The sequence below is a fragment of the Gobius niger genome, assembly GCF_951799975.1.
Source record: "Gobius niger genome assembly, chromosome: 14".
NCBI lineage: Eukaryota > Metazoa > Chordata > Actinopteri > Gobiiformes > Gobiidae > Gobius > Gobius niger.
In genome coordinates this window covers 11082199-11104643 of record NC_136865.1, presented here as the reverse complement: position 1 = coordinate 11104643, position 22445 = coordinate 11082199, and the positions used below count along the sequence as shown (strand labels likewise).

Below are 22445 nucleotides of genomic sequence, written 5' to 3'. Positions count from 1 at the left end.
AACATTATACACTGTAGCCCGTAACAGAAATAATGGTAAAAGCTTGTAATCATTAGCAAAGTTGTGCCAGATTTCCATAAAAAGCCTTTCTATGTAAATGCCCTTGGCTGTGTAGCTTTCCTGTGAACCCACACTAATTCGGCCTCTCCGGAGACCCAGCAACGCTGCAAATATTATCCTCTATTGGCCATTAGGAGACTTTAAAAGCTTTGTGTACAAAACTAAAAGGCAGAAACCACAGTGCACCGTTTGTTCTTTGTTTTTGAAAAGAATGCGCCGATCTTTCATCAGTTTTTGGGAGATAAACAAGGTCACGGGGAAAAGGCTGTGTATTCCTTCAGGTATAAGAGGCTGTGGTGAAAATGATGCAGTAATTAGCATTTATTACCAGCTGATATTCCAGTCCCAAAGGCGAGTTGCGATTGTGCTTTTGCCATTGTACACTGTTTAATTGGGATGGAGTGGGATAGTGGATTCTCTTCTGCTCGTTTTTGCTGGTAAGGGCAGCAGCCCAGCAACTATGTAAATCAATAGCAGTATGTCTTTTATGATCACACACAATATCCGTGAGCGCTGCCTAATATATCGCAAAAAATATCGTATTGTTATAAAAGGTGATGCAATATCTGTATCGCAAGAAGCCACAATATATCCCAACACCACTAAGTCTTCATCTGACTGAGATAGACGCATTATTTAAAAAAAAACTCAGCCAAAAACAAACAATGCATTGAACTTATAAATGTGTAAAAGTTCAGTATTAGTTTTACACTTTTTCGGTCCTGAAGTAGTGTTTTGTCAAGTTTCACACGATTTGCAAAAAAAGGATTTACTTACGATTTGTGTTTATCTCATAGACTGCCAGCCATTTTCAAATCAGAGAGCTCCCCACTGCCAGAGGTTTTTCAGGATTTATAGTTTTTTCAAGACCCACATAAAATGTAGGTCTAGGTCTATGTCAACACAAAACCCACCAAAAGAAAGATTAAAGAAAGATTTAAAAAAAAGTTGGTTTGTACCTCTTCCCATTCTTTAGAAATCGTCAAGGCTTTGCTGCAGCCGTTCCCATTTAAAAACCTAATTGACGTCTATATTGACGTAGTCAATGAGTTAATTATAATGGAACATATCGTGTTGAAATGTTTTGTAAAATATCGCAAAAATAACGTTATATAATGCACAGTCGTATCGCTTGCTATTACAATATTGTTCAGCCCTAGTGTCCATTTAGACAAGGACTTCTTCTCCTCACTAATGCTACACAAACAGTAGTTCGTTAAAAAAACAGTGTTCTTTTACACCGTCAACATTCACTTTGCATCTCAACGTGGCATTTGTCTCAAGTTATCTGTATGTGTTTGTGATTAGGAATTTCCAGTGCTTCGTAGTAAAGCTAATTTCCTTTTTACGAATGGCAGGGAACCAATAGAATGAACATGGGTTATTTGGTAAACATAATCTTACCCCAATACTCCAGGTCCTAACCTTAACAAGACTCAACATCCAGCCTGTTCGGACCAGCAGTTTCCCATAGATGCATTTACCATTCTATCCCAAGTATTTAGTCGGCTCCATCCACATGTGCCCTTTGTAACTTCCCATCTGCAGTTTGAAGCTTCTCTGACCAGCGACCTTGCCATTTTCCAACTACCGCTATTGCTGTGCCATTTTTGACACTGTTTCCACTACTCGCTCAAATACAAAATGACCCGGGTTGCAACCTCGCCTGTGTGCCTGAATTAGTTAACCTTCTTTTAAAAGCACCAACCGCCACGTTTCCCAAAACATGAAGGTTGCGCCATGTGGGTTTCCAGCTGCCAGACATGACTTGCCAGCTCTGACAGCGCCAAGTTTGACATGCTGCAATGCTCTCAGTTTTCACTTAACCCAGCCCACAAATGAAATAAGAAATAAAGTTGCATCCGGTTTGCACAAGAGTAAATAACATCTAAATTTGCTGTAATATGGTCAGAGAAGCAAACGCTGCGTATAGAGACATGATTCACTTGTTGACTGCGGGGAAGCTGGCCTCCACCCTCGCTGTTCCTCTCCTACCACCTACTCACAGTCACCCAGCTCTCGGAGATCAGAATCAGAGCTGGACTAATACCGACAATCATTCTGGCCACAGGAGCAGAGCAGAAATCGAAATATTTGCAATGTTCAAAAAGTGCATTACTAGTCCATTACTTTAGCGGTTATGGTTTTGTGGGCAATTGGGGCTGTAAAAGAAACTCAGAAATCTATTTAGTAGTGGCTTTAAAGCAATATCATTTTACTTTTATTTCTCTCTCGTAAATGCGATGCATGTTTGGAAGTGATCTAGCAAGAGTTGTGCAGTGAGTCTATAGACCCATCCTGGAGGGATGAGTATAGAATGGTTGCACACCCAGGAACGCAGGTGTAATTTTCTGTCCCATTCATTTTAATGAGGCCGCAAATAGAAATGAATGTATTGGAGACTGCAGACTGGTGTATTTGTATTCTCTGAACTTCACTTAATAAATCCTTTACGTAGTCCCTCTGGGGGTAATGCAAGTGTTGATGGGATGATTGGGGGGTCTTTCATCTCCCCCTGGTGTTTCTATCCAGAAAACCACAATTCCAACTTTGCCTGCACCGGGTCAGAGGCGCAATACACACTAATGGAATCACGAAGAAGAAGAACAGGCTAACAGGCAAAGCTAACTGCGGGCTAGCGCCACTTAAACAGTATTTACAGCCAAGTTTGAGTGAAAAAAATATATATCTGTAATTGGATGTACAATATCCCCCTCTCCTTTTGTCTTTTCTGTCAGCGTAGTATTTACTCTCACGGACAATTAATGATTACTGGCTAACATTCATATTCACCCTGGGACCAGTCTTCGGAACACGGACATTCTGTTTGCAAACAGTGAACGGTTTATAACCATAAGATTGACAGTTTTATTCCTTGTTTCCGTCAGTATGACTTAGGGCAGCTGTAGCTACAGAAGTAACTTGCCTCTTGCATCAGAGCCTGCATGATTAATGCTTGGAGTATGAAAGAGCAAATGCAATACGGATATCATACAAATGATTTGTAGCGTTCAGCATTCAACACTGGTGCATATTCATTGCAATCCGAGGTGAGTTGATTAAGAATTCCCTGAGAACGCAGAGCATGAGATTGTAAACTGTCTAATTAACAGTCTCATAATCAATTAGATCCAAAATCTAACTCATTAAACTCACAAAACAGCATTTTTAGTTCAAACTTTGGCAGTTTAGCAGGTTGTGAAAATTGCCCTCTAAGATGGCTCGTACAATCTTCAACCTCTGCATCTAAGGACACATACTATGATACAGAAGCTGCTTGTAAACCTTTGCACCATGAGTTTTCTCTTCTCTGTAAATCCACTCGCATGCTGTAGTTGGATCAATGAGTCACAAGCTTGTTAGGCTGATAATAAAGGGTGTGCAGACAACCTAATGTTTCATCCCAAATTATGATTTACTCTGTGCCGTTATTGTGCCGATTTTTGTTCTGGATTAAAAGCATGGCAGAATTATTTTCCTTCATTTCTTTCATTCTCTCTTTTTTGAAAACATGAAAAATATGTTGTGTTAAATTTGTAAAAAAACAAAAACAAACGTTGAACTAAAACTTAATTAAAATTCATCCGTGACTAAATTTCCTTCAATTAATCAATCATTTCGTGCTCTGTAACTGAGGAACGTTTTCTATTTCCACCCATTGCTCTTGTATCGACTGCTTTAATAATTAGCAGTCCATAATGGCCACCGATCGCGTGCTGCATGAGCTGGCTAATATGATATACTCCACACAAAAGTCAATACACACAGGTTACTTAATGCAGAAACAAAGACGGTGTAGTTTGCATTTATGGCAGCTCCTTGGGAATGAGAACAGGCTCGAATACGACCAATTACACTCTTTCATCACAAAGACCTCAAATGCAGTGGACATTTTGTATCGGCTCCTCTAATTTTGCCATGTAACTGTATCTAGTATTGCTTTAAGCTCATATGCACATGTTTTATAAATGGCACCCGATCTCGCAAAGCAAACCATTTCACCTTCTCTAATCCATTCCTCTCCACGTAGGGGGAGGGGGGGGGATATGTGTGCCCAAAACAACCCTGGATTGGCTTTCATCTAAAAATATTTCCTCTTGTGTGTTGTGTCAGAAGTCGTGGAGGTGTCCCGCCCCTGCATGCTGCCGTGCCCAGAGGAGCAGCACCCAGAGGGGCCCTCACCAGGGGATCCAGGGGGGTGCAGAGAGCCAGAGGTGCCCCGCCGGCTGCTGGATACAGGCCAGCTCCTCCTGTGGTGCAGGACACGTATGGAGAATATGTGAGTACATCCAAAGGCATTTTTTTTTTGCTTCTGCGTATGTATGTGATGTACTGACTATGCATGAAGAACAACATTCTTTTACAATACCTGGATTTGAGATATGCTGTGGAAGTAGAGCCTGATACTACAATCCCTGAGTTAAAGGTGCACTATGTAACTTGTTATGTGGAAAAAAAAAACTCTTGATATTTGTGCACATTTTAGTGACTCGGTGGCATTATGGGTGCAGCGGGGCACCTTTGCTTTCCCTCACTGTGGCCTGTATGATGCTCCGGAATCAATTGTTTTGGGGTTTCTGGACAGTTTTTGGTACGAACCCCGAAAAACAATTGATCCTGTAGCGTCATAAAGGCCACTGTGTGGGAAAGCAAAGGTGCCATGCTGCACCCATAACGCCACTGAGTCACTAAAAAGTCAAATATGCACAAATATCGAGGTTTTCTTTTCACATAAAAAGCTACATAGTGCCCCTTTTAAAATGGCAAAGTTCAGCAGCCAATGTAACTTAGAAATAACTCATATTCACATTCTCTTTTCAAATCACAAATCATGACATGAGCGCCTTAACTTAAAGGGGATAGTTGCAAGTTGGTCATTTTATACTCACTACTGCCACCTCAGGTCTTGTGTGTAACTGCAGGTTCTATATTAAGCTCGTGTATGACGGCACTTCAGACCCGAAGTAACACCTTTTTGAGTGACAGAGCAGGATTTTAGAGGCAGTTGTGGTGAACAGGTCTGGGCTCATTCTACACATTAGGACATGGATGGAACATGTAGGGGGACATAATTTGAACATTTTTAAACTCTGTATAGTCACTTTAAGGTGAGACACTGGACGGGAACTAGAAAAAACGTTTGTTATCTGTCATTAGCTTATATTTACCAAAGAGACCAAATAATGATAATGGATTGAGCCAGGTTTGAAATGTATGGTTTTATTTCTCTGATTTATACAAAGATTTGCTCTGGATCTTGCTCTGGATCTTGTTATCTTCTTATTAGTGAAAAGATCTGTAAAAAATCTAATTTGGCCTTGTTTTTGGGATTCAAAACTCAATAAATCTAGGAATTAGATATTAAAAAACCCTCTAAAAAAAGTGGAGCTAAAAAAAAAGCTAAAGTGGAGATTTTGTTGGAGTAATAAAAAACGCATTTAGAGAAAAGTCGTCCTAAAGTTTCCTAAAATATGCGCTTGTGTATTTCCGAGTAAGTTTGTGGCTAGTGTTTTTCTCAAAGGTAATACCATATTTGGATTACAGAGTGTTGTCCAGGACATTTCGTGTGTCCCGTGGATCCCAAACATGCCAGTATTTGTGAATGGAAACACGTAGTGACATGCAAGGAGGTATAGGATATTATCTGTTTAGATGTTACTTTACTTTACTACAACTTTATGGGGCACTAGAATCCTCTGATTGTATAAACCGCACAGCCAGTGGCCAGATTAAGGCTTCTTCACACCTTTTGGATTACATTAAGTTGCCTTGCCTTCTTGGTGCACATGTTGCTATGGCCTGACGCAACAGTGACGCAATACTACACCAGCTCCTTTAAAAGAGGGGTCTAATGTGAGCGCCTGCATGGTATTTGTGATAGGCCTAACGCACATGCTGAATAAAATGAGCCTTTGAAAACTGTATATTAAAATATGTACCATAATGAGTTAAAATTTCAATAAATACAATTAAACCAAGACCAAAATGAGACTAAATGGTGACTAGAAAAACAAAGTCTAAGGCAGGGGTGTCAAACTCATTATGGGCCGAAATTCAGCTCCCTCAGCGGGTCGCATATAATGGAGAAAAATTTCCCCAAAAATGAATAATAATAAGGTGTGATTTGGTCAAAGCCCCAACTTAACTGTAGCTTCATTAATAACATCGGCTTACACTTGTATTTCACTTTACCAGCCTGTGTCACAAGTTCCTCAAAGTACTACATAGTAGTCATTATTCATTCACTCCACACTCAGTGGTGGTAGACTGTTAGTGAAGCCACAGCCGCCCTGGGGCAGACTGTCCATTGACCACTAAGCTATATAATGTGTTGTTTATATCCTGAGCTCTTATTATGTCAGTGCCCTCTGCTGGACACGTGTGGAACTCTTTCCTTTTTTTTTTTTTTTAATTTAATGCTCCCTAGTGGCTAGAATGAGCATTCTGGTTATTCTTTAAAAAATCATAACTCTGCACAGGAATGGAGACATAGATAGAGACTTGCTTTTTTTTTTTAAATACTCTGGAATATAAACTCTACAGGGCAGGGATTAAATCATCTCCGGATCAGGCCCGCGGACTGTATGTTTGACAGCCCTGGTCTAAGCTAAATATTTTTATTGTAGCACAAATATCGATGTATCTTATGGAAGAATACATTTTGACCGAGGAGATTCAGTGCTCTATTAATCTGAAATTGTGTTCGCTGCCTTGCCTCCGTCTCCCTAAGGACCCGTGACATCGGCGTAGCATATTTAGAAAAAACCAAGGAGCAGGGAGGTGGCCCATGTTTGGAAATTGCCCCAACAGTCCGTACCTAACCACATCTGACAGATTTATTCAGAGGTGGCGATGGTAATGCGCGGAGGTCACACAGAATGACTCCCGGACCAGCTGTTTCCCATCATTGTCGCAGTTGTAGCTCCTCTCCCCCGACACCTGCACCTGTGCTCCGGCGCGGAGATGAAAAACCCAGGACCCCCAGCATCTGCTACATGATAAATCGGAGCGCATCGTCACAAATTAAGAGACGGAATGAGACCGCTGCGCTTTGTATGAATACATCACAATCCCAGCAGACAGGAGCTCCGCGGCGCACACGCTGACAAATGGCCTCTCGTGTTCATCAATAGACTGACAGAGAGATGTTTCTCCACTCACGTTTGTTGTCTTTGTTTATTACCGCCAGGCATTCACTCAAGCAAAGATCCATTCTTTTCCCCAACTGCGCAGCGTCACCTCGGGCCATGGTGCTCCTTCACTTGAGCTCAATTATTCACAACAAACTACCAGCTCAACATTTGTTTACCAACTTTATCTCTCCGTACTTTGTTTAACTCTGTTTGGGTATTTTACTTTTGGTAAGTTGTCCACAGTGTTTTCAGCTACAGTGCATTGTTCGTGTACTTAGATATAAAGAGAGGGATCAGACACAGAGGGAAATGTGCTATATTTGATTAATTTTAGATTATGTTTCCCAAATGAATGAAACATCTTGCTCAAGTGCGTCACTACATCTGAATATACACTGCCTGACCAAAAAAAAAGTTGGCACAAAAAAAAGCTTATGTGCTCTAATATAATGTCATTGTTTTCAACAAGCTTCTCCAACGCCAAAAGGTCCTGTGTCATTATTTTTTCATTACGATCTTGTATTGATGATGGGAGAGTGTGACCACTGTGCAAAAGCCTTCTCCGGCACATCCCAAAGATTCTCAGTGGGGTCAGATCTGGACTCTGTGGCCAATCCATGTGTGGAAATGCATCAAGGAAGAAGAAATCCATTCATCAAGAATGACCTGGTTATTCAGGATGTTCAGGGCGTCAGCTGATCTCATTCTTTGGGCACACAGTGTTTCTGAACCTAGGCTGGACCAACAGCAGATCAAAACAGATAGATTCAGGTGGCAAAATGTTGTTGTGTTTTTTTGTCAGGCAGTGTATAGTGTGCACAAGCACTGTGTTTGTATAAAATACTTTGATCTGAACACTGACTTAAAGGAGCTATACCTGATTTTACTTCTAGAAAAGGAATGGCATTTATTTTGTCCTCCTTTAGTATATTGTAAACTGAAGCATTTGTGGAGAACAGTGTGTATCAAGTTATAAAACATTTGTATCACTTTTATGAACTTTCAGACTAATTGTTCTAGTTTTTTTGTGAAAGTGACTCTGAAAAGTGACCCTGCAAGTTGTGAAGTGTGCCTATAATATATTAGGAAGGTTATGAATGAGTTTGGACCACAACTAACCTTTTAATTTAGTGGTTTCCTCTTTCATTGTTTGCGATCAAAAAATCAGGTATAGGGCCTTTAAGCATTATCCATCAAGGCAAGTTTATTTGTAGAGCACAATTCATACACAAGGCAATTCAAAGTGCTTCACAGTTGCATAAATATAAGAAAACAAATACAATCAATAAAAACATCAACATAGAATTAATCAATTACAGTAAGAGGCAAGTGTAGTGTAGATAAAATACTTTCAGTTATATGCATTTTTAAGTCTTGTTTAGATTCGCTCTGTCTTGAGAACTATTTTAAGTCTTGTTTTGACTCGCTCTGTCTTGAGCACTATTTTTAAGTCTTGTTTTGACTCGCTCTGTCTTGAGCACTATTTTTATCAGAAACCTTCCTGTGGTCCACTGGTGCTTCTATTACTATATTTGGTTTTGATGGCACAGTCCCAGCTCCATTGCCAATTGGCTTTTTTCTTTTGCTTTATGACATTGGGTGGCACGGTAGTACAGTGGTTAGCGCTCGTGCTTCACAGCTAAAAGGTCTGGGTTCGATTACGGGCCACACAGAAAGACAGGGCTTTTTTGTGTGTAGTTTGCATGTTCTACCTGCGTCTGCGTAGGTTTCCTCCAGGTGCTCTGGTTTCCCAGGTTAAGCCTGGGTTAATCGTAGGTTAATCCTGACTCCGCATCATGGAGATGTGCGTCGGCCCAAGCGTCGGCCCACACTGGCAGCTCACTGCCCCAGTGCCATTGAGGGTGAGTCAAATGGATGAATTTCCCTATGAGGATTAATAAAGTATACCTGAACCTTAGGTACGGCAGAGATATGGAATCATCACTTGCTTACATAAAGCCGTAAGCAGCTAATCCGCTTGTTTGTAGTGAAAACTAAATTCAACAACTCTCTTCAAAGGGACCTATATATTATACGAAATGTTTGATCCGTGTTATATGTTGTATCCTCATTCAAAACCCTTCAAATACCCTTAGTTGTGTTTTGTTTCATTTCAAATCAGTTCGCCTTATTGTCAATTCTACCGCCCGTGAAGCAAATACAGCTAGTCGAAATCATTTATTCGCAAATGTTTTAATAATCTTTTCTTCCTGTCTCTATTATTTTGCTTTCAAAATGTGTGTCAGGCAAATTCTAGACACGCACATCATTTAACCGACTAGTTTAAGATTAAAGTGTAATGTTCCTGCACGACCCTGAATTTACCGGCAAAACATTTGAATGGAGCGCTGAAGCTGGCATGAGGCATGATACATGGATATCAAGACTGAGGAGGATTTTCTAATGCACTCGACCCAAACTGTTATGTAGGAAGTATCACATTACAGCCAATCTAATTGTTACCAAACAGGATCACATCTCTGTTCAGTTCTGGCAGCAGCATCCGTCTTTGTTACTGAGTAATGGTTCCTACGATCCCAGCCAAATCTCATTCCGACAAATTCATTAGCTCTGCCGTACCTGCCGCTAATCCCGTTGGAGAAGAAGAAACCGTGATGTAATTCTGCATGGTGGGTTGTATGTCATCTTTTGAAACTGGGGAAAAATCATCGCTAATAAATGTCGATTCCATTGTGACGGCAAATTTACCGACGCGAGTGGGTGAGCAGACCAAGAAATGGAATAAGCGTTTAGGCTGCCATTGTTGTAGCTGGTGTTTTTAAAGCAAAACATCCAGTAATTGCCAGCTCTCCCCCAGGAGCTCGAGTGTGTCTGAACTATGAATTGTTAATTGAATCATGTCGTCTCGGAGGGCCGCCCTTGTAGCACTTTTAATCTAAATTGAGTGTAATGGATAGGAAAATACCAGGGATAGTATAATAAGGTCTTATGTGGCAGTCACCAGGCTGAAAGTTTATTATAGAAGACAAATGTCACCGTGTAAATTTACATGGGGAAAAAGACGTGTAATGATATTTTATGGGCGTTGGCACTTGACCGGGTGGACAATGAATATATTTGGCTGTTCAATGTATAGAGAGCAATAAGTACCCTTTAAAACTCAACCTGTTTATTCACTTAAAGGATCTGTATCATGCTATTTTAGCCATTCCAAAGTTAAGTATAGGCATTTATATGAATGATTGTACCTTTACCGCTATTGAGCACTCATTTTTGTGATAAATATAAGTGTTTTCTGGAGGTATTTTTCAAACCCGGAAGACACGACGCTTCGATTCAGTTAACTCCGCCCCCTCTCTCCGCACATACTCTACCGTAATATAAATAAACAACAATAAGTGAAGATATTTCACAATGCAGTTATAAGGAGTTGACATCTGCAACACAGCTTCATAAATGACTAACACACATGCTAATATGCTAACACACATGCTAATATGCTAACACACATGCTAACCCGCGTTTCGATTGACTCACCACTCTGGTCCATCGCTGTTTACATTATGGGACTCGCGTTGGTTATAAAAGTTAATCCACTTTGATTCTGGCGAAGGTTCACCAAACATCCATCAGTGACAGTCACAGAAAAACAATATTTTGGTGATAGTCGCTGAATCCCGGAGAAAAAAACAACTTCTGACGGGAGTGGCCTCTTCTTTAGGAAGGTTGAATCATAGACTGTATATAGTCCTGTCCACGTAGCCAAACGCGCTTCTTTTTCTCCGTGACATTATCGTTAGGTAAGAATAAAGAATAAAGTCTGTTCAGACGCTCAGGGGATGGGCGTGTTTGTTTTGGCCACAGCTGACCTGGAAGCACCTCGGACACATCCTTTCTTTTTCTTTTTTTTTTTTTTCCTTTTCCTTTATTTATTTATTTCTTACAACAGAAATAATGAAAAGGGTGGTTCACAAATTAAAATCAGGCCGTAAGCGTCGAGCACTTCCGTTCAGCTGTGACGACACAACTGAACACTCAGTTGTTCACCAGGAGAGGGCGCAGCTGCTCAGAGAGCAGGATTCAGGACGATTACTGAGAGCTGTGTGAATGAAGCCACAAACCACTCTGGGGGTGTTTTTGATAAGGAAATAGCATAACAACATGGCTCCAAAAAGTCGATTTTGCATGATATAGGACCTGACCAAACCATACTGTGATTGTGGTTAGAGTTGCCTTTTGACTATTTCAACTGTTTTCTTATTTTCCTATGTTTTTGTGTGACCTGACGAGGCCTGTCACGATAACAAATTTGAAGATCGATATATTGAGGCAGGAAAGTATCGCGATAAACGATATTGTTGATTCTAGATGCTGTCAACTCTCAGGCATAAAAATGACAGTAAACCTTTGTTCTAAAAGTGCATCATCATATCCTAAAACACCACACAAGCTGCAATAAACATGAAATATTATGAAACTCAATTTGTTTCAATAAAAAATCTTACGTTTTCGTGACAGACCTGACATATGTTAAAGAGGGGGTATTATGCTTTTTTCAATCACATAGCACCAGTCTATATCACACTACAATGATGACGAAACCTTCTGTTGGTCTGTAAATGCAGTAAATTAGAATAACTGCCTTGTATAAAATTGCTCTCTCAAAATGGCTGGAGTGAATGTCTTGAAATAGGCCTCTGTCTCTTTAAGAACCTCTGACCCTTTCCGACACGCCCCCTCCACACGCTGTCTGTGGCATCAGTGGGGAGGGGGTTCTGCTGAGGGGCAGTGGTTGGTTACTCAGCTGGTGACGAAAGCTCGGAGGCGTGTTCCTAGCAAGACTCAGGCAAACCTATCCCTAAAATGGCCGCCATCAGAGTTTTTACAGATTACTCAAAAATACGTGAATGTGCCAAGGCAACACTTCAGGCATGTTTTTAATGAGAGAATGACATAATAACAGGATGTAAAGCTTGAAAAAGTCAATTTTGCATAATACCCCCCCTTTAAGTGATGATGTCATTGCTCCACTTCCGGGTCCAATGGAGCTCTATCCCTATTCACCATAATGGGATTTTTTAACCTGCTACCTGCCACCTTAGGGTTAGGGTTAGCATTTATGCATATATAAATCACAAAGCATATTGACTGGAGAGCTTACAGCCTATGTCAGTGTGACTGGGTTAGGGCTAAGATTAGAATGATACCTCATTTTAAAGCCAAGACCTTTTAGTTTCTGACCATAACCCCCTGATCAGAGTGGACGGCAAGTAACAGGTTAAACATCTGATTGCAAAGAAGTATTACATTTACTCTGGATTTTCATTAGTACTGCTTTTTTATTTTATTTTTAAGGCTTATTTTAGACATTCATTCATACTTGGAGACTAAACGTAGGAGTAAAAACGTTTTTATCTGTTGTTATTTCAGGAGGAGATTCAGATAAAGTTGTGTTTTTTGTTGCGTTTATCTATGGAGCTCTCAACAGTTTGGACCCGGAATTAGTTTATCATTATGTGTGATGTCACACTTAAACACACAGTCTAAATGTCATGGGACTTTTTGTTTTTTCTCACTGCCATTTCAAACAAGACACAAACGGACAAACAAAGCCAGCTCTGGATTGTTATCAGCTCAGAGAGAATGTGCCTTTTTTTTTTTTTTGCAAGATTCAAATCAGATTGGCAAGTAAGCTGTTGTTTAAAAAACGAAAACAAAAAAAGATTCAATTTCCGCACCAGATGACACTTTTATGTGAAGTCTGCATGTTCTCTTGTGCCTGGGTTAGTTTCCTTCGGACACTCCGGTTTCTCTGTCAATCTAAAAGGCACATAATAGACTAATCTTCCGAGAGGTAATTCTGATCAAACTAGCTCAAGGACAATAAAGTGTACCTTGCCTTATTTTAGCCTTACCTTCATTCATAACATATATTTGTGTATCTTGAACACAGTGCAATCGCTGACCTTAAATGTCACGACAGAAACAAACCAATCCCTTTTTCTGTTTTGTCAGTGCCAGACGGCTGCAGACGGATCAGCTTCCCAAAATACGCTGTGGTCAAAACATTGTAGCGATCAAGACGAACGACGGCCGGTTCAACAGCGCGGGGGGAAAAGCGTAGACATTTGTCAATTGTAACGCCGCTCCGCCATACTTCAACTTGATGCATGAGCTAACTCTTTGGCACCTCCCGTGCGATAGAACCGTTTCTATTCCACCGGGGGATCGGGCTTCGGCGAATTCCATGCCTGCTCAGCGCGCTGAAATACGCCGGCAACAAAAGGCGACGTAAGTGACGCCGATTTTCATCTTAGTCCTGGAGTGATGACACACGGCCACAAAGCTGGTGGGTGTTTGTTTTCTGGGCGCAGTATCACAGGGTGTTACTTTGGCTTTATGGTGAAGAAGTTAAGAGCGGCGGCGAGGCACAGCTGCACGGAGGCGAGACGCTCCCGCTTCGAACAGATGGTAGCGTAATGTAGTCGTCTGGGAACAACAAGCCTCCCCGACTTGTTTTGATTCGCTTAATTTTGGGGATTTCAGCAAGAGCCAATTCAGCTTAGGGCTCTCGGAAGATGATTCAAAACGAAGGGACGGTCTGGTGTTTCTGCAAATATCGAAAAATAAATGATTTTTTTTTTTTAGCAGACTCTTGAAAATAGCAATGCAATCAGGGATAAAAGGTTGTATGTTTAAGTCTAATTGGTCCGTTTACACTTTTTTGTTGGTCTTGGATTGATGGCATTGTGTGTCAGGGCTCTTTGAATCACTGACATTAATCTCAGAGACCTGTGATGATTAGTTGTCATGTGTTATTTGACATGTTAAGATGTTTTAGATTGAAATAGCTTTTGATTTCAGTAAATATGACCTCCTAATGCTACACATTGAACAAATGACCACTTTCAGTTAATTACAAGCTTTAAAATGTATTGAAACTATGAGTTGCATAATAATTTGGAACAATAGATTTTGAGTTTTTACATTTTTATTTATTGTTTTTGATTTAAATATTGTTATCACGGGGTGTTTTTTCACATTCATATTATCCTCTAACAGTGAAAGAGTTGAAAATTATGCTGACTGTTTTTTGGTGGACAATTTAGAAAATATTAGAAAAATATAATTTGCACATTGATTTGGAATGCGGTGTAATGCTACACTCTAATCCAATTTAAATCCGTTGCCCTGTCCTTTCATGGTTTCCTTGTTGTCCTACCACAATGAATAGCGCATTCCCCTCAAGTATTGAATTGGGCATTACATTATGTCTATGTTGCAAGGTTCTTCTTGAGATTGCAATTTTTATTGAATTTCCATAAATTGTCCAGCCTTAAATCTTACTGTCAGATTGTGTATTTCGCTAGTTTATGTTTCCCTCTGTAAAATCCAGTTTAGAAATTCAGTGCCCAATGCAGCCTCGTCGGTGTCACGCGGCCTCTCTGCCGCTGTGTTATTGTGGAGCACAGTGCCGCGGCTGTGATAGCGCTGTAGTAACACGCAGAGTCGGGCCCTCTGTGAGTCTTCAGTAACCTCCAAGGCCAGTGCTTATCTTTTAACAACACGCCTCTCAGCTCATCCGCTGGCATACAAATGAAAGACTCACTTAGGGGCTCTCATCCCCCCTCCCCCGCTCCCTCCAGCGCTGTCACGCTGATCCTGTTTGGAGCCGGAAACATCACACTGCCATTGTACCCGCCGACATATTTGGAGTAAATGCTGTATCAATACAAAACACATCAGATATTAACAATAGCCTCACTTACGCTGTTGTCGCTGCGTTTTTTTTTATAGCAGCTTTGCCTGATTCCAACAATGTGCCGGGGTGATTTGTAAACCAGGCATGTTTCTCCTCACGGCCCGTCTGTAACTCAATTATGGAGTAGCTCACTCTAATAAATGGCAATAACATGGCATTGTTAAAGTTTAATGCGGGCCTTAATGCCAGGCAGAGGGGCTCGGCGGTGGCAAGGGAGCAGCATCCAGAGAAAGTCACGGACAACAAGACAAGGGCTCCCTTTAGGATTAATGGCACCGAGTTTGGGCCGAAGACAAATCAGGCCAACCTTGATTACATTAGCCCAGTTTCCATCAAACAAGGTAATTCACTCTGGTTTTACAAGCTTGTTAATGGATTTTAATGTTGCAATATGAAATTTATGTCACTAAAACAGCATGGGGAAAAAGGTCACTTTTTCAGCCCTACTGTTTGTAGGAAGATGTAGATGGGTGTCATAGAGAACAGTCGTTGTGGTGTATTTGTTTAATACATCCAGAGGTTTAACATTGTAAAAATATGTCACTTGGTCAAGGTTGTTTAGAAATGAAAATGTTAAACCTCTGGTCTTGAAAGTTGATAATAATGTGTTCATCCATTGGGATCAAACAGTGGAAATTCACATTAAAGGTTTCAGTGATGAAGGAATGCCATTCATGTCACAAACACCCACAGAGTCCAACTTCAATGTGGGCATCCCGCCCAAGACAGAACTGTCAACATGTGTTAACCCTCCATCACTCTTCTCAAGAAACTTTTATTCGTTGGACATTTTTCACTCAAAGCTTGCAATGTTTACCGTTGATGACCCTTGAGCAACAAAAATGTCTATTCATCCATCCATTTTCTTATCCGGGGTCAGGTTGCGGAGGCAGCAGGTTGAGCAGAGAGGCACAGACAATTCGCAGGCCAGCTCAGAGACATAGTCTATCTAGCGTGTCCTGGGTCTTTCTCGGGGCCTCCTTTCAATGGGACATACCCGGAACATCTTCCCAGGAAGGCGACCAGGAGGCACCCGACACAGATGTCCGAGCCACCTCAGCTGATTCCTCTTGACATAAAGGAAGAGCGGCTTTACTCCGAGCTCCTCAGCCTATCTCTAAGGGTGCACCCAGCCCCCCTGCGAAGGAAACTCATTTCGGCCGCTTGTATCCTTGATCTTGTCTTTTCTTTCATGACCCAGAGCTCATGACCATACCATAGGTGAAGGTAGGAACTTAGATCGACCGATAAATCGAGAGGTTTGCCCCCGACTCAGCTCTGATACAGCGATTGCATCACTGCTGCTGACGCTTCACAGATCCATCTGTCAATCTCACGCTCCATTCACCCCCAACTCGAGAAAAAGACCCCAAGATACTTGAACTCCTCCACCTTTGAATCATGGCCTCGGATTTGGAGGTGCGGATTTACATCCCAGTCGCGGAAAAAAAAAAAAAAAACATCACATTTATATACCGCCTTTCTACCTGATGTAGGCACTCAAAGCACTTTACATCAAGGAACCACTCACCCATTCACAGACACCGGAGGCAAGGTGGATGAAGTGTCTTGCCCAAGGATACGCTCCTTGGGCCTCCACTCTATGCGCCACTGCCGCCCCAAATGTATTTTCAAAAAAACAGCAACTCTCCTACTGTATGTATACAGACTGCTTTGAGCTGAGCCACGTTGCACAACCAGCACATTTCTATAGAGAAGTGTAAACTAAACTCTGCCCCAACGCTGAGATATTCAGTGACTTACAATGTGCAACTCAAAATGCCAGTAAACATTTCATATATTGTGCTATGCTAAGGGAACGGTGCAGTGTTGTATTGTGCTGTCTCCATAGGGGGAACAATAAGCTCCTGTGAATGCTAATGCCCTGACAGAACAGGCGCCGGAATACTGAGGTCAGAGGAGATAGGGAGAAAACATTATTTACTATTTTCAGACATTTGTTATACATCGCCTGCTGCTTTCTCAATGCGGGAATATTATCTCGCATGCACTGCTGTAATTTCTCCTCATATACAGGAGGATGTGAAATTCATTACAGCTATTAACAAACAAAGCCTAGACGTGTGCCTAAGACGCAACGCGTGCATAGGAAATAGCAAGGTAATAATATGCGGTTATAAAAGTTCATGATATCGCTAATGTAATGTGACTGGCGCCCACACAGCTCATTATTTTTAATCAGCCCCTCCCCTTCGTCTACAGCGGTGTTTTATGAGGAAGCATCTGAGCTCCGTTCACGGCCAATCACAGCGCAGGTGGCTTTATGTTGGTGGCTTAGAAATCAGGTTAGTGTATATAATATAACGTTTAATCACACGTAGGATAAAGGATGAAACATTAAGGTTACGGCGAGAAGTAACAACAAGCGCCACCGTCAATGCTATGCAGTAGTTTTGCCACAATGTAAAAGTAACAAATATTGCAACTGCATGATCATGTGCTTCCGGTCCCAGATGTGTATGATCGTGTGTTAGTGTGAGAGAGACGGAGGCAGAACTGTTACCCAGGAGCACTTGAAGTTTTGATCGTGTATGATGGACTGCACACAGAACAGATTACATGTGAATGAGGGCTCAGATTCGACAATCACTCATTTTATTTCATGAAGGACAAAATGGTCTAAGTGGTGCTTTTGTCGCACACTGACTTTTAGACATGCAAAGAAAATGCTGTGTGAGAAGTGCAGGTCATCTTTTTTTTCTTTTTTTATTCAATTGAGGCATAAATGAATGCCTTTTTGCTTGTGAAATGTGCGCTTAACATTTTACGAAGCACATCAACTTCAACAGAAGACGTATGGGACAATGACTGTGCGTCGAAGTAGAATAGTATGCGTTTGTGTTAACAGCGCTGTCAGGTGAACTTAAGCGGCTCAGACAGCTGACTTTGTTGTTTGCCACAGGTTTTGACATTTTCTCTTTTGTACTTGAAGGTATTGTATTGCGCTTGTCACAAGCACAGCTTTCATGTTTTTTGACTCCCTCCTGAGATTCTTATGAGTCCGTGCTCATAGCTGCTTATTTCTGCAGGTACTGTAAAACAAAGGCTTTTAGATAGACTGAAATTGAAAGAGCGTCTGGGACAGCCACGTGTCTGAGGAGACGGGGAGATTGTATCTGTTTTAAATGGACTGGCTGTTCTCCCCAGATAACATTGAGAGCAGGTCTATTCAGGTTACAGCAGGTTAGCATCAGTACAACATGGACTTTTGGATGAGCTAATGCAAATGAGAACGCACAGAAACACAGATTCCTTTCAAGTCAGAAACAATAATCGGAGCGGGAGGCGTTTTAGGGTCACATTAAATAAAACATGTGGGCACTGCATTGAAAAAAAGTAGAAAAATCTAAATTTCATGAGAATAAAGTCAAAGACGGACAAGAATTTACTTCAGCCCCCTCTTTATTAGCATTAAACAGATACAAACTGGATTTTCTTTTTATTTACAAGGCTCTTAATAAGTTGGTACATATTTCTGTTAGTAAATGGATCCCCTGTGTCTTCCAGATAAGAAAAAAGGAAGTAACTTGACTATGCACACAATATACATTATGCAATATAGTAGCAGGGAGTGAACTGTATGTAAATAAGTACATATTCCCCAAAAACAATGAGATGCTTCTTCAACGTTAGAAAAGTCACAGTTCAATTGCACGAAACAATTGAAAAGTAGTAAGTGACTTTTAAAGTGGGTTTAGTTTTGAAAAGGTTGTGATCGTCACGAAAAAAAGCAGAATTCCTCTTCTACTTGGAAACTAATTGCGTTCTCTTTGTTAAGTGTGCCGAAAGCCATTACAGTAGCTGTTGTTTTGGATGTGGTGCGGGAGGGTTCGCTTTGTCAAACGTACTGTGCGTTTGCCTGCTTCACCTCGCTCTAGCATTATCACTGGGGGACCGCTGGATTGGCTGAATTTCAAATGCCAGAAGAGACAAAACTTGCCTTCAAGCTGAATGTGAGGGGGGGGGGGGAGTTGAAGTCACAAATGATTTCACAAAACACAGCAACAATACCACTTAAGTGCACGAGAGTCAAAAACAAGTGCTCGAAGCCGCTCGTTGGGACGATCAAAGAGAGGCTAGTGCCGGCAAAATATATTCACTAGTACACCTTTCACGGCTTCTGTTGGTGGCGAGAGACCCCTTAATTCTGAGATGAAAAACCCTTTGTATGGCCTTTCATTTCTCCCATATTCTTGCTTAATCTTGAGAATGGATATCTCAGGCAGTACTCATCACACATCTGCTTTATACATACTCATTCCTTTACATGTAGAATAACATAAAATGCGATATTTGTGGATAGATATTCAGAAACTAATATTTGAGCGTCTGACCTTTTTATTTTGGTGCCCACATTCTTTTTAGGTCAGGCTTTTGTAACTTTTGAACGGTCAATAGTGCCCATCATAACAACAAAAACTCATGGGATTGGAGGCCATGAATATGTTATAGTTTTACACAATTACAATTACTTTTTTTTTTCTTTTTCATTCCAAAAGTTACATAATGAAACTAATCTTTTCTCACTCTGTGGCTTCTTGAGGATTAACAACACAAGAGCCAGTCCTTCCTGTGGCAGCTGAGGAAACTCAAGCTATATTTCTAATCAGGAATTAACAATAATGTGGATATGACGAGTGTTTTCTAGCGCCGCTAAATTGTTCATTTCCAGCATGCAAATCGGGGGCAGATGAATTAGCCAAGTAGTGCGTGGGGGATGAGAGCCGTGTCACTGGGGGTCGACGCCTTTTGTGGAGCATAAGTCCCATTTATCCTAAATTAGCACGGGCGCGGCACTGGTTGCCTTTGATGTGTCTGTCGGCAGGGCATGGCGCGAGGGTGCGTATACGCTGGGCTGGGGGGGCGCACGAGCCAAATCGCTGCCGCACTAACAGATGTTCCGGACTCCAGCTTTGAGGCGCTGATGAAACGTTAGCGCTCCGCGAAGCCCCGCGTCCCACTGTCACCGGGGCTGACAGGAGACAAGGGCAGAGAGCAGCAGTCTCCAACAAGTACAAGATTTGCATTTGACTTTGACAACTATGTCTTTGATGAACATTGAGGGCGTTTCATCCACTTGAAGTGGAACTTAGGAACTGGTGCTGTTCACTTGCTGTTTTGGCCTTAATTCGCTAACTACATTTTGGTGAAAAGCAGGTTTGCAAATGAAGTTTCTGCTCCTTTGCACAAATGTGTTTGTACGTATTAGAAACAAGGCGTTTGGACACATAGGAAACTTCTTACCACCTGTTCAGCGGCACTCATGCTTGCACAAGTTTGTTTTGAAGTTGTGAAGTTACTTTGGATCCCGAGTTCAGTGAGTGATGCCTAAACTAATAAATAAATAACAAATTAACCAACAATGAAAAACTGCGGTTGTATTGAAAAAAAAAAACTATATAAGATTTGAAAACAAGGCAATCATGTGGATGTAAGTTTAGTTCTAAATGGAAAGACGACCTGAAAATTATTCCGTAACAGTATTTTCCATCACCTGTATTTATGGGAATATTGTTGTCTCAGTGTAACATGAGGATTACTTTATAGGCTCTCATCCATCCATACCTGGAGTTGTGTTTTGAGCTGTGAGCGCATCTTTGAGTAATCTATGAATCTTCCCCAGTAGTTACAGACTGCAGCGCTGCGGCAGCTCCAACAAAAGCTCCGCCTTGCGTATCCAGGAAAACGTTTCCTCACCTCTCGGCCTCTTGCTAAACCTGACCCTTTCATTGCAAAGTAAAAAACACTTCCCATATCTTCACTATAGCCCCAAGGGTCAAACAGTATTTTTTTTTTCTGTATTGAAACGGCTGCACAGCAAAGGGGAGCCAGAGGAAGGAGGGTGGGAGTGGCAAATGTGGTTGCAGATGGTAGAGTGGGTCGTGGTGTGGTGTCTGCGTACACTGGTGTATGAATGAGAGTGTGAATGGGTGTGAGTGCTTCCTTGCTTAAAAGTGCTTTAAGTGCCTACTGTAGGTAGAAAAGCACTATATAAGTTGAGACCAATACGGGGAGACCGCATGAAAATCATAAAGTGAAACTAGTGGATATTTTGTTTCAGCTGTTATGGAACAATATTTCATTTTATAACAACGTGTGGTGATAAAGATGTGTTTGAGATTATAAATACCTGCTCTTTAAGTGAAAGTAATGAATAAGTCATAAGATATACCAACATTTTTCTTTAACTTTTTTTCTCTTTTTGCACAGAGTCATTTTTTTAATATAATAACCATGTTTTGCCTTGTGTTCCAGGAATACGACGACGGTTATGGAACATCTTATGACGAACAAGGATATGAATCATACGACAACAACTACAGCAACCAAGGACAGAAGTAAGTGGCGTTTTTAGCTAAATCGTACTCTAACTGTAATTGTAATTGCGATTATTGCAGTAAATAATGGCTTGTGCTGGTGTCGTGACGTCTGTTGGTTCGTGGGGGCGGGAGTTCAGACGGAGGTTGTGAAGCCGTTTGGTGCGGGAACAGCTGGGTGATGTTGCATGAGCTGTTAGCAGCCATTAATGCTCATTTTCTGCACTGTTTGAGGCTCGAAAGGAACACGTCCTCTCATTAACTAATTCCTCGTAAAGTGTGAAATGTTTTAACTGACCTTTGAAATGTCCGAGAGATTGATCAGAGACTACTGTTTGAAGAAAAGGAGTCATTTAATCAGTGAAATACCTGCTGCTCATGTTTGAAATAAAGTCTGGGGTAAAACTACACTGAGGTTGCTTTAACTGGAAGTTTCTACAATATAAAGTAATTTGTCTTTCTATGTTGTTTGTAATGGACAGAAGCGGCAACAACTCGGCTACATATTCAAATGAAGATCCCCAATGAATAATGGAAAGAGGCAAAATCTTCGCGCAATTTGATAATAAGCGTAAAAAAAAAAATGTTTTATTCACCACATCAAACTTGTTTTTAATTCTTCGCCAAATATTGAATATTAATTTGAATGCTGCCCTCCATTCGGCAATCAGGTTTGACAGAGGTGTGGGAGAGATGTAGGCGATGAATAATGAATGAGTAATGAAACAAAAAAAAAAATGTTAAAAGAAACGGGTAGACGCGCGGAGGTCAGCTGACAATTTCACATTCAAATGGAAATATGTTGCGCAACAACACGGAGCTGGGAGTAGCCAGTTTATTTCATGCATTATTTCTTCACTCTATAAATGTGGCGTGAATTAGTCGATGATGATGGTTGAAGGACGTGGGAATGGGCTGTTTTTTATGGGGTATAGCGTCAAAAGTGTCCTCCTAAAAAGCACAATAACTAAAGGATGCCTCATTTGGATTTCCAAGGATATACATTCGGGCACCCCTGCTTTAAACCAATATATTTAGATCATACAAACTCTCAACAAAGGCATACAAATCATAAAATTTGCCCTTGACTGTAAATTCTGTGCCGTGAGTCTTAAATTGAGACTCGTGAAAAAGTATGTCACCGGCTCAGCTTATTTTTACACACCAGTTTTAATTTCTGCAGAACTCTGT

General features: G+C 41.1%; 1 protein-coding gene across 3 annotated transcripts in view; it reads left to right on the top strand.

The window, feature by feature from the left end:
- khdrbs3 (KH domain containing, RNA binding, signal transduction associated 3) overlaps positions 1-22445 on the top strand; it is a 157846-nt gene that overhangs the window by 105891 nt on the left and 29510 nt on the right. For 2 of the 3 annotated variants that reach the window (XR_013793604.1, XM_079571314.1), the window contains exons 6-7: positions 4174-4339; positions 21193-21275. Coding sequence is in view for 2 of the 3 variants with exons in the window: in XM_079571314.1 (XP_079427440.1) it covers positions 4174-4339; positions 21193-21275 (249 nt within the window). In the remaining variant the exon portion in view is untranslated. The remainder of the gene's footprint in view (positions 1-4173; positions 4340-21192; positions 21276-22445) is intronic. The other variant, XM_079571315.1, reaches the window with a different exon arrangement.